Here is a 13137-nt window from a genome sequence, read left to right on the forward strand (position 1 = left end):
TTTTGCGGTATGCAGGCCTCTCACTGCTGTGGCCTCTCCCGTTGCGGAGCACAGGCTCCAGATGCGCAGGCTCAGCGGCCATGGCTCACGGACCCAGTCGCTCCACGGCATGCAGGATCTTCCCGGACCAGGGCACGTACCCGTGTCCCCTGTATCGGCAGATGGACTCTCAACCACTGCGCCACCAGGGAAGCCCGAAACAGGCTTTTTGAAAACCTGATTAACAACAAGGAGGTCATGGAGGGAGCAGTAAATTAGAATGAGGCAACCCAGTGGCAGATGAGATCAACGTGATACCTAGGACCTCAGTAAGGACTTTCACTTGTACTGAAGTGAAAAGGACTTCCACTGTGGGGCTATGAACAGGAGAAAGATATGATCAATTTAACATTTAAAAAGACTGTCTGGCTTCCCTAGAAAGATTTGACTGTAAGAAGTCTCTTTAGGAAGCCACTGCAATAAACCAGGCAAGAAATAATGTAGCTTAGATCAGAGTAGTTCTGAGGTAATGGATGTTGAGTGTTAGGAAAAAAGAGAGAGAAGCTATGGATGTCTCAGATTTCTGCACCAAACAAGGAGAATGAGCAACAGGTAGATGAGGTTTGGGTTGAGAAGATCAGAATTTCGGTTTAAGCATGTTAACTTTGAGACGTCTATTAGATAGCCAAGTGGAGATCTTAAATAGGTATCTGGAGTGCAGGAGAATTATTTAGCTGGAGATACATGTTGGGGAGTCATCAGCATACAGATGGTACTTAAAAACATGAGACTGTGTAAGATCATGTGGGTGTGAGTGTGGACAGAGAAAGGAGGAGAACGAAGAAACATTAAAAGGTGTGTGTGGGGCGGGGGGGAGAGTGGGTGGTATGTAGAGGAGAAGTACCAGAAAAAAAGTTGAGAAGAATTATAGGATAAGAAGGAAATAAGTGAGGTAACTCTAGCAAAGAGTCTAATGTACTCTGTCAAATGCTGCTGATATATCAAGTAGGATGAGATTCATCTTCAGTGAATTTGGTATAGAAGTACTGAAGATAGGTCAGGAATTGGGTACATAAAAATTTAACAGAAGTTAGATAGCCTGGCCCGGAGGCTTTCTCTGGCAATAAAGTTGTCCTAAGTTATTGAGACAATTCTTTCCCCACCGTACCCATTGTACCGAAATACAGACTGGGATCTAGCTTGCATTAGGGTCCCTATGGTCAATTTAAAGCCCTCAGAAAGTCCTTAATGGCATCTATTCTACCAGTGTCAAGTTGTTCCCTCAACTTGAGAAATGACCTGAGTCTATGAACCCATCTAGTCCTAGCTCTACAATTCTTAAACACCGTTCATTTTGATTCAAATAAGTGTGATTTTAAAGTTTCTACAATTACCTTGGGGTTCAGGGAAACCTGTGGCAACAATCTCAAAGGTTTGGGTTTGCTAAACTTTATAAAATGAACTGGTAAAGGATTTTTTTAACGTTCCCCCCACCCCGTTCTTTTTTTAATGGAGAATCTTTATAATTTTTATTGAACTTCAGCCTATAGACAACCATCGGTTTTTTCTTTTCTCTATTTTATGTTCAAGAAAATAAAATAATGCAATTTCATACTGTGTTTTTAGGAACTCTGTTACACAGCATGTGCAAGTAATATGACACAAATTATAGTTTTCAGAGGCTGCATAAACAGTAATATAAAATGTAATAATATAGGTAATGTTTTGTAAGAGAAACATTCTGTCTTCTAAATCTTCCAAATTATTAATTTTCAAAAGCATACAGGGAAGAAAGAATATTGACAGACGGGTGGCTAGATATACTGGGAAACAATGGTAGATTGTGAAAAGGCTATAAAACATTAAGTGTTAGGAAAATGTCAAGAAAATATAAACCATTATAAAATCCTGTTGATATTGACATATAACTTTATTTTTTAATGCAAGACCATTTATAAGGATACTATGTGGGACAGTATATGGAGAGCAGAGGATTTCAGGACAATATTTTAAGTGTCTCTGTAGTCTCAAAGAAAGACTTCTGAGACAGTGGGCTCTTGGAAAGAATACAGAGATTCATTAGTCCCCAGGGACACATTAGGCAAAGAATACATTGGTAAGCACTCTACCAGCAAATCTAGGGTTCCTGAGTGGCTCCTTTGACTGTAACCCATCCTATGCCACTCCTTTTCTAACTAGATGTTAATATAGCACCAGCGGAGAAAGAAATAGTTTTCACATTGGAAAAAGACTGCATTTTGATATCCATTTCCGTATATTAATCTTGAGTACTTTATATCCCAAGATTTTGCAATACGGTTATATCCCACAGGATAGAATTTGTATATAGAATGTGTCTTGGGCCTTATGCAGGAAGAGTCTTACTTGGAGTACCCAAACTTTCTTCTAAGATAATTTTATGTACAATATCTGGACCTCAAAAGCATGACCTAAAATGATATAATAAGTTTTCTGGAAAAACACACACATATACATTTAAACACGTGCACATATATTCACGTATGTTATGTATGATAAAACTACAAAGAAAAGCAAGGGAATGGTTAACACCAAAATCAGGAGAATGATTACTCTTAGGTTGCAGTGAGGAGGATGTGATTTTGGTGAGGTTTGTAGGGCTCCAAGATACTGGTTAATGTCTATTTCTAAAAGTAGGCAGAGTTATGGGTGTTGTTTTTATTGACCATCTATTTCATTTTTAAATTTAAAAAAGGAAAGTCATACATAAGAAATGTTATATCATGAGCATCTGAGATTTTTTTTAATGAAATTTATTTATGGTACCCTTGGAGTGATTTTAATACTACTTCAGAGCAACATTTTGATACACAAAATGTCTTTTTGGTTTTTTGTTTTCCAGTTAGAAAGGATATAGTCCGTATCCTCCCCAGTTTAGATGTTGAAGTCAAAGACATTACAGACAGTTATGATTCCAACTGGTTTCTTCAGCTGTTATCTACACAAGATCTTTTTGAAATGACCAGTAAAGAGTTCCCCATAGTGGCTGAAGTCATAGAAGCGCCCCAAGGAAACCAGCTACCCAGAAACGTTTTACAACCTGGGAAAACCATTGTGATCCACAAAAAGTGCCAGGCATCAAGGATCTTAGCTTCAGAAATTAGAAGCAATTTTCCTAAAAGACACTTCTTGATCCCCCCTAGCTATAAAGGCAAATTCAAGCGACGACCTCGGGAGTTCCCAACCCCCTATGACCTTGAGATAGCAAAGAGTGAAAAGGAGCCTCTCCACGTGGTGGCCACCAAAGCCTTTCATTCCCCCCATGACGAGCTGTCATCTGTATCTGCCGGGGACCAGTTTCTAGTGCAACACTCACAGACGACGGAAGTCCTCTGTGAAGGGATCAAAAAAGTGGTGAACGTTCTGGCTTGTGAAAAAATCCTCAAAAAATCCTATGAGGCAGCACTGCTCCCTTTGTACATGGAAGGAGGTTTCGTAGAAGTGATTCATGATAAGAAGCAGTACCAGATTTCTGAGCTCTGTGCACAGTTCCACTTGCCCTTCAATGTGAAGGTTTCTGTGAGAGATCTTTTCACTGAAGAAGACATTTTGGCTGCTACACCAGGACTACGGCTGGAGGAAGCTATCACAGACTCTTATCTACTCATAAGTGACTTTGCCAACCCCAAGGAGTGCTGGGAAATTCCTGCTGGCCGCGTGAATATGACTGTTCAGTTAGTTAATAATTTGTCTGGGGATCCAGGATCATTTCTAGTCAAGACTCTGGTTGAAGAGATCCCTGAAGAACAGTATTATATGATGCGGAGATATGAAAACTCTTTCTCGTACCCCCCACCTCGCCCTCCCAAATATCCCTCTGTGGAGGAAACAAAGTTAAGCCTGCTCAACTTAGCAGAAGGAAAGACAGTGGGTCTGCCCAAGTCTCCCAAGGTAAGGCTATGATTTTGCAGTTTTTCCTCTTGAGTGTTTTTCTGGGGGCAAGTTATTTCAAGTCTCTTCTGAGTCTAGTTTTTGCTTACTTTTCTTCCTTTCATGCCATATTTGAAATGAGCCTTTCTGGTGCACAGTAGATGATTGAACATCAACAGAGCCTAAGCTGTTATAGTGTTTTGTATTTTGATGCTTAACCAGTAGATGTGACAAGAAGTTTAGGAATTAGAACTAGCAGGGATGACACATGATTACAAACTGCTGTTTCAGTGTGTTTTGGTAATTAGGAATGGCTTATAAGGTGCTTCCGAAGCAAACCTCTTTTATTTTGGAAGTGCTGTTCACTTTTTTCTAGGTGGAGTTGTTTTAATACTTCATCCAGGAAACAAGCACACAATCAACTCCCTTCTTCTGGGGGCGGGGGTACCAGTAGCATGCATCTATAACACATGTCTTCATTTCGTTTTATGTGTGGAAAGATGTAAAAATATCTTGGCAGAACTGTGTGAGAACATGGGCATCTGCCCACATTCTGCCTGTCTGAGAACTGTCATCTTTAACAGTTCTATTGAAAAACAAAATCAATAAAATTGCAGGCAGTATGAGATCATCGCAGAATCCACAACTCCATAACCACTCTAAAGATGGGAGGGGAGGCGTTTCAGCTTCATTTCTGCTTAAAGTTTTTGCCTCTTGAAAACTGCCTGCTGAGTGCCTGGAAAGCACTTGCCCTTACACCACGGAGCTTAAGTTGTTTATCTGGCAGGCAGTGGTTCTCTGGTGTGTGGAAATAGTGCATTCTGCCCTGGCAGATGTTGTGCGAGCAGCTTGGGGAAACAAAGCAATTAGTAAAACAAAGAGAGATGCTGTGTTTACTCTGTATACTCAGGAATGATAGCAGCCTCAGACTTCAAGGATGTGGGTATGGAAATACATTTAATTCTACATTTCACAGATTGAATTCTGATTGTATGCTGGGGAAATCCAGTAAACATCTTCAAACTCAATCTCAGGAAAAGATAAAACCAGCAGAAATTTCCTTTCTAGAAAAATCAATTTTGAAGGAGTCATTTTGAAACTAAACTAAACAACTGTTTCCAAATAATGTTGATTAACAGGCTGCTATTAATGTGCAGAGTGCCTGGCTTCTCCTGTTTAATATATTTTTAATACTGAATTGAATGATGTGAGAGATGGAGTGCTGTTGTCATTTTTAGTGGGAAGCAGAATAACGTCCCATCCCTCTACCCCCATCCTCTCACCCCCACCCAAGGTGTCTATACCTAAGCCTCCAGAACTGTGAATATGCTACATAGGTTAGTAGAAGAGACTTTGTACATGTACTTAAAATTAAGGACCTTGAGATGAGATTATCCTGGATTATTCAGGTAGGTCCAAGTTAATCATTAATCACAAGAGTCCTTAAAATATCTTTCTCACTTAAGGTCAGGGTCAGAGAAAGATGTGATTACAGAAGAATTTTAAAGAGATGCAGCATTGCTACCTTTGAAGATGGAGGAAAGGATCATTGAGCCAAGGAATGAAGATGGTCTCTAGTAGCTAGAAAGACAAGGAAGCTTTCTCCCCTAGAGCCTCCAGAAAAGAGCACAGCTCTGCTAACACCTTACTTTTAGTCAATGAGACTCCTGTTGAACTTCTGACTTATAAAACTCCAAGATAATAAATTCATATTGTTTAAGGCACCAAGTTTATGTTACAGCAACAGTAGAAAGCTAACATAGGACATAAAATTGGGAGGGAGGAATAAATAAAAACTTTAGATAGAAAAATCTGTATTTAAGTGAGGACTTGTTTTGCTGGCAAAGTGGCTCTTTTTCCCTTTTTCCTTTTAATGAAAGTAGTAGCTCAGGTACCCTTGGAGAACCTCAGGGTATACAGCTAGGCTTCAGGGACAACTGGAAACAGGATCTAGAACACAGACAGAGTGGGTCTTCCTTTTCATCACACATTGGACATTACTTCTAACAGTTCCTGCATCTTGTATTTTCATCACTAGAGAAGAACATAATCTCTTTGTTTAGTTCCAATTTTTAAAAAGGGAAGGACTTTGGATCACATGCCCATCTCTTGGTTCAGTCAATTCATTGGCTGCCCCAGCTACAGCCAGGATTGGTGGGGAAGGGAATAAGGACTAGTTGTCTCAAATAATAGAAATATGTCTCAAATAACAGTATGTGAAGGTCTGGAGATATAAAAAAGTAGATGCCTATTACAATCAGAAAGGAATAGATCAAAAATCCTAAACTTCTAAGAAACCATTTATAGAAAACAATAAATTTAATACATTTAAAATGCCCTTTGAAAGAATGTCAAATGAAAATGATCTGCGTGTTTTATTAGAGAAACTCACAAAACAGCAACGTTTCATCTAGGTTACTGCTTGGAAAAACCTTCAGTCCTCCTCCTATGTTTCTCCTTTACTCTCACATTACTGCCACACTCACAACACCTCCGACACCAGATGCATGGAAATTTTCCCTCAGCAAGCGATTCTTTGACACCAGTTTGGTGTCCTGCAATTACTTAACTCAGTTCAGATGCTATCTACCTGGAGATAACATCAGATCCCACAGGTTAAGAGCTCAGTCCCACAGGTTAAGAGCTCAGTCCCGCAAGACTGCTCCCCACTTCAGATGCCAACTGCAAGTAGTAGGTCCTCAGGTTACCAACAGCCTCTGTCTGACTTGGCTGCAAATCAGAGGTCCCCAGGACCCCCTCCTCAGTTTCCGTTAATTTGCTAGAGTGGCTCACAGAACTCAGGGAAACACCTACTTACATTTACCAGTTAAAGGATATGATACAGAATACAGATGAACAGTCAGATAAAGAGACATGAAGGGTGAGGTCTGGAAGGGTCCCGAGAGCTCAGGAACTTCTGTCCCATAGAGTTAGGGTACACCATCCCCCTGGAGTGTGGATGTGTCCACTAACCTGAAAGTTCTCTGAACCGTGTACTTCTGGGAATTTTATGGAAGTTTCCTCATGTAAGCATGATCGATTATTAACTCCTTTTACAGTCCTTCTCCCCTCTCTGGAGAATGGGGATTGGGGCTGAAAATTCCAAGCTTCTAATTATGGCTTGGTGTTTCTGGTGACCAGCCCCAATCCAGGAGCCATCCAGGAGCCCACTCAGAGTCGCCTTGTTAGAACAAAAGACACTCCTATCACCCAGGAAATTCCAGGAGATTTAGGAGCCCTGTGTCAGAAGCTGGGGTCAAAGACCAAATATTAAAAAAGAAGATGTTCCTAGTGCTCTTATCATTTAGGAAGTTACAAGGGCTTCAGGAGCTCGGTGCCAGGAACCAGGGCCAGAGACCAATACATATATTTCCTATTATCTCCAGCTACTAAAGGAAAACAAATGCAATCTTTGACTAAATTCATACATGTAGGATTCCAGATCAACTTAATAATTCCTAACTACTTGTTCATTTTTCAGGCCCCGTATGGATTCTTGTGTCTAGTTCTGCATCCCACTCCTAAAGAATATTGATTACCTGAACTTTGTTAAGACATTAAGAGTTGTTTGTTAAGATGTTAAAAAGTCTAGGAGCCATTTCCTTCTGTAAATGGTTTAGGGAACTGAGTGAGAGTCTAAACTTGAATGACTTGGTACTAGATGATATTACTTATTTTATACATTTAAAGAGCTATTTTGTGGCAAAGATTGCATTCTTATTTTCCATTACAACACTAGCTGAGAGTGAAAGGGAGGACAATTTTGGAGTAATATGTTGGAACTTATTTCTTATCCCTGAAAAGGGTTCAGCAGAAGCTAGGAAACCCTAGGTCAGTAATGGTGTCAGGAGATTCCTGCTTGGTTGAAAGTTTATCAATTGATTGAGAATCTATGATTCTTTGTTTATGATAAGTTTCATAATTTCTGGTGTGGTCGATAAAGAGCTATATTTTCTCTGAAATCAGTTTAAAATGTCAGAGGATGCTATAATTTACATGTGTGCGGACCTACTGACCTCCTTATTTTCAACAATTTTTCTCACCATGAAGGTAGGACTCCACTTAGTAGATCGTTTTTGAAATTTAAACAGATGCTCTGTCAGTTTCTGCATAGTGTACTCGAAAAGTCTTACAACCAACCATTTCTTATGATCACAATGTCATCCTTTTATATATTTCTTTTATATTTCTTCTGATATCTACATTAAAGCTCTTCAATTTATGTATGCGTTTGAAGTGGTTGGATGACTTTTTTTAGCACTTTGCAGGCAGGAAGCAGCCACTGAAAACCAGCCTCTAAGGTTTTGGATTGTATATGGAATATTGCTTTAAATTCAGAGAACAATTTGTGATGCTTATTCAGGGTTTAACTATTCAAACTGACTTAACTTATTAAAATACCTTATTACATATGTAGAGAAGAATATCAGATACTTCATTATATAGTTTACTTTTGTCTTCCTAGTGTCATTAGCTTTACTAGATCATTTCTTGCATTTCACAACAGGATAGTTGTACGGGCTGTCTAATTAAGAAACTGAATGTACTCAATGTTAGCCAAATTCACTTGTAGTAGGTATCCATTGTCAGTTATGAGCCCTACACATTCACCTAAGAGGTTTAGAAATTAAGACTGTCTGAGGACAGGTTATTGGAACTAGGATAAATAGAAAGAATTGTTTTCCAAGGTAAGATTGTCAACTGTTCTCTAATACCTAAATAAGAAAAAAACAACTGTAGTAGAAATTTGAGAATTGTGGTTTGGATATAAGCAGGGGCAGATGAGATGGGGGATGGATTTCAACAGAATTGACTGCACACTTCCAGGCCCATGAAGTTTGACATTGAGGGATTTTATTCTTGTTTTTTAAATGTGCTCGTTAACTGTTTGGGAAAATAATGTATGAAGTCTAAAAAAAAGGGATGAGAATGTACCAAGAGACCCTTCAAATTTCCTCTTAGGCTTATAGCAACGTAAAAATAGTACCTTTAAGATTTGTGCATTCTGATACTTGATCAGATGAAAACAATATTATAAAGTGACTAAATAAATGAGGCTGGGCCTAAAATTCGGTTCTAAATAGCAGTGTTGTGGGGTAGACACTCCTTCCCTGGTGGTTTGTTTCTATGTCAGAATTAGTTTCAGATAGTTTGAAAGAGCATATTCTCGCTGGGGTTTTTGCCTGTCGTGGATATATATGGCTATGACTTCTGAGTGCCACATAGGAGAAATGCAACTTCTGCATTCTCATGAAAAAGTCTATAACCAGATAGAAAAACAAACCTTTGGTTGAAAGATGAGATATTCCACTCCTTCGGAGACTGCATCAGGGACCAGAAATCCTGCATTTCACTAACTCTGGCCATTTAATGCCCAGGTGTCCACTTTGCTGCCGGAATTTCTAGATTTTGTCGGAGAAGAACACCCATGGGAGACATTAAGGCAAAGAGCACGGGAGGCAGTTATGGGAAGGTACTGTGAATTGAGCAGAAAACAAACCTTGTACCAGAATTAGAGTGAGAGCTGAAAAAGGCAGAAGGAAAGCAATAGTTTCTGGGAAGTGCGGAGAGAGAACACTTCAGCAGCTGCTGCTGGGTGCTAAGACTCATTTCTGATCTGGTGTGACAGAGTGGCTGAAAAGTGGTAAAGATACCCACACTCCTAGGCTAAATCTAGATCTTTAGAGACATCCACTCATTTGTTGTCTATAGCATATAGTCCCAAAGGGTGTGATTTGTTTTTGTTTTTGTTAACCTGATGTGGTGTAAAGACATTACGCATGTTTGGATTTGTTACCAACTTTGCAATTCTGAAGACTGATGCCTGTCTATTCTTGGTGTGTCCTCTTGGTCTAACATAGAAGCTGAAAGTCTGTTTCCCTGTGAATAGAGAAAATTAACATTTCAGCCATTTTCAAAGACCAAAGGCAAAGAATGTGAAACATAGACATACTTAAAAAATTGGGGGTTTAAATCCAAATAACAAGGAAAGTTAAGGGAATCTATGATCTTACTTTAAAAAGACAAATTTTAACTTTGAGATACAATTTTAGCATACTTTAACAGATATTTAAGCTGTTCTTAAGGCAGATTACTACATCATGGTTTTTGAATTGCCTGTGGTTTGTGGTCTAGTAAATGGCATTAGCTTGTAAACAGCCAGCTATAGTAGGAAGAAATGAAAGAGATGGGAGAAACAGGCAAAGGATAAATAAAGGAAGTGCTGAGTTGAAAATTAGCCAAACTCAAGTTCCAACTGAAACCTTGCAGGCAGAAATCTGTGCCCAATGGGAAACACAGAATAAGTTCTTTTTGTGATTTTGGAAGTGGGAAGGTAATCAGAACTTTCAAACTTTTACTCTAGTTATGACATGTACTACCTTAATACTTCTAGCTGAATAGCCGAAGAATGGTTTAGATGAGTTTTAAATGAAAAATAATTGGTTAAAGTAAGACATTAGAAAATATTGCCTGATTTTAAGGGAATTACAAGCGTTAAGTGAACAAGCTATCAAACTTATAAAAAAAATTATTTTCTCTAAAGAGCTTTTGTCCAGAGAACATTGTTTCCATTCTGGGGTGGTTGAAATATACTCCTGCTTGGAAACACTTGAATGAATCAAGAATTTACCCGTCTTTGAGCTTTTTACCAACTGAGAATGCTCTCACTGGGGGAGTGAGGAAGGGCTGATGAAAAACATTAGTTAATATTGTTCCTTGCTTCTCTCTCCCATCTTTGGAGTCAAGAACTAAAATACCAGCAAATATATGATTATTATATTTTCAGTGTTAGTATTACTTTTTAGCTCCACAAAAAAATGTAAATTAAAAAGTATTTATTTTTCCAGTGGATTTGCAAAATCATTGAATGAAGTTTGGAGTAAATCATTTCACATTTAATTTTTGGCCTTTAGGTTAGAATAGTTTTCACTTTCTTAAATGTCCATAGCCTGTTTAGAAATGAGCAGCCATAACAGAAGAATCAGCAGTTTGGAATGTTCGATGCACAGTATGTATGAAAGGAGGGCATTTGACTTTCCAACTTCCTATAATCCCTATAGTGATTTTAGTGTCTAGAATCTTTGAGATGAGTGTGGGCTCACTAGATATTTAACTGCTGTTTTTTGATCTCACTACTTTCATTTTCTTTTAAAATTTTTAAAAAATCCAAAGAGTAATTGGAGAAAGCTAGAGAAGGTAAGTTCCAACTGGTTTTGCAGTTTCCAAAACTGATTTATCTGAGTTTTTCATTACTATACTTATCGGTTCTGAATTTATTTTAGAATAAAAACCTTGCCCCGAAATAAATTAAGACGACATAAGCTATATATTTGAGCAAATACGTTTCTTGCAAGTCAACCATGACTTTTAATCACTGATGTCAGACCTACATAAATGAGAACATATGCTTTGCTTTGCAAACCAAATTTCCTGTGTAAATGTTAAGATAGAAAATGAGCATAAGATGGTTCTGAAAGAATGCATAAGATAAGCTTCCAAAAATTAGTATTCTTTTCAAAAAATTTATAGAGAAAGAAATCTTTCATACAAATGCATTATTTGAGGGCAAACTTTCAACCAGCATTAAATTATTTTTCATTATACTTCATCCAGACTCTAACTTCAATATGATCATGATGTCCTGGTCATGCTGATCATGATGAAAAACACTTCTAATAACACAAATTACTTTTAGTTATTTTGTAAGACATGCCATCGCTTACGACTTCTACTATGAACCAAGTACATAGCTAATTTTAAATCTGATGAGGAGAGGAAAAAATTAGGAGAAATCTTATAAAATCAGAAGGCCATTGACTAAAAAATTAGCCAAAATGGAATAATTTTATATATCAAAGACCACAAGAACTGTATAATAAGTCTATCATTATTTATGCAGATACAAAATGTAAAAGGGCTGATTGTAAAATTATGGAGGTAGACAATATATAGTGTAGGAGATAAGAACGGAATTTTAACTTGTGATATTGTGCTTATTTAGATGACTAAACTTTACATACCGTTTGTCCTTAAGGGAAGTTTGTTGTTTTCAAATGTTTTCCAAATATTAACTAATGTTTAAAAGGTATGCAATTACCAGTTGTGAGATAGGTTAAAACACAAAGTCATAAGAGGTGTGTTCCTTTATTTGCTGTCCAAGGATAGGAATTGCCCTACACAAGCTATTTTTCTCCTCATCGTCTCTGGTTCCAGCTTCTTCCCTGAGCTGTAATCATTTCTGCTTTTTCCATTCACACTGGACTCTTCTCCAGCCAAATTCTCTCTCACAGGGTTGTCAGGCATCCTGTGTTCAATAAAAATTTGCAAGGTCTATGATACAGACAGCTTCGGGCTGTATCAGTAATTAAAAAACCTCCTGCCCATTACTGAGCTCTTCCTCTGTTGCTGATATTATGCTAGGTGCTTACAGGTATTATTGTCTTACTTAATCCTTCACACTGCTTCACGAAATGGGTCCTGTTATTTTTTGCAGGGGAGGTAATTGAGGCTGAGAAGTATGTAATTGTCGTGGTTACAAGTGACACTTGGGTCGCCAAATTTTATGGTCAATCCTTAGTTCTCATATTATTTAGATACTAAGCAGTAAATAACACAATTGGATACCCCCTACTTTATGAAATTGTTTCTTTGTCTTCTGGAAAATCATGTCCTCCTGGTTTCCTTATGCTGCACTGGTTGAATTTTCTTTTGAACTTCTTGCTGCTTCTTCCTCTGGTCTTCTTCATATCTAAATGTTCAAGTGCCTTGGAACACAATCCTTAATCTCTTCTCTATCCATGCTCACTTTTTAAGTTCCCGTCTATACTCACAAATTTCTCATTTTATACATATAAAATGCTCAGTAGAATTAGTCATGTATAAGGATTTATTAAGGAAAGCAACTGGAAATGATCTGTCGTTTCTTTAAAAAATCTATTTAAATGTGCTTGGATGTCATCTTTTAAGGAAAGTTCAGTCTTTGAGAGATGCCAGCCTATAACAGTGTGTCTGGTCTATAGCAGTTAACACTTTTCACATACTCTAGAAGATGTCAAATGTCAGGGAAGTGATGACATAAAAAAAAGACGGTTCCTTCTAACATGTTATTCTTGTAAACGTGGGTTTATTGCGCTCAGGATTTTTTTTTTTTTCTGATCCAGTAATGGGAAAAAGCTGGAGAATACCTTGAATTATCTGAGAAGTTAGAATTTTAGGGAAGGTCTAAGGCCATTTCCAGCATCAGCAGAA

At 38.1% G+C, this 13137-nt stretch overlaps 1 protein-coding gene across 4 annotated transcripts in view; it reads left to right on the forward strand.

Annotated features, from left to right (window-relative positions):
- THEMIS (thymocyte selection associated) overlaps positions 1–13137 on the forward strand; it is a 188825-nt gene that overhangs the window by 67347 nt on the left and 108341 nt on the right. For all 4 annotated transcript variants that reach the window (XR_003005103.1, XR_003005101.1, XR_003005102.1 and 1 more), the window contains exon 4: positions 2861–3909. Coding sequence is in view for 1 of the 4 variants with exons in the window: in XM_024759136.1 (XP_024614904.1) it covers positions 2861–3909 (1049 nt within the window). In the remaining 3 variants the exon portion in view is untranslated. The remainder of the gene's footprint in view (positions 1–2860; positions 3910–13137) is intronic.

The sequence above is a fragment of the Neophocaena asiaeorientalis genome, unplaced genomic scaffold (assembly GCF_003031525.2).
Source record: "Neophocaena asiaeorientalis asiaeorientalis breed wild unplaced genomic scaffold, Neophocaena_asiaeorientalis_V1.1 scaffold5, whole genome shotgun sequence".
NCBI lineage: Eukaryota > Metazoa > Chordata > Mammalia > Artiodactyla > Phocoenidae > Neophocaena > Neophocaena asiaeorientalis.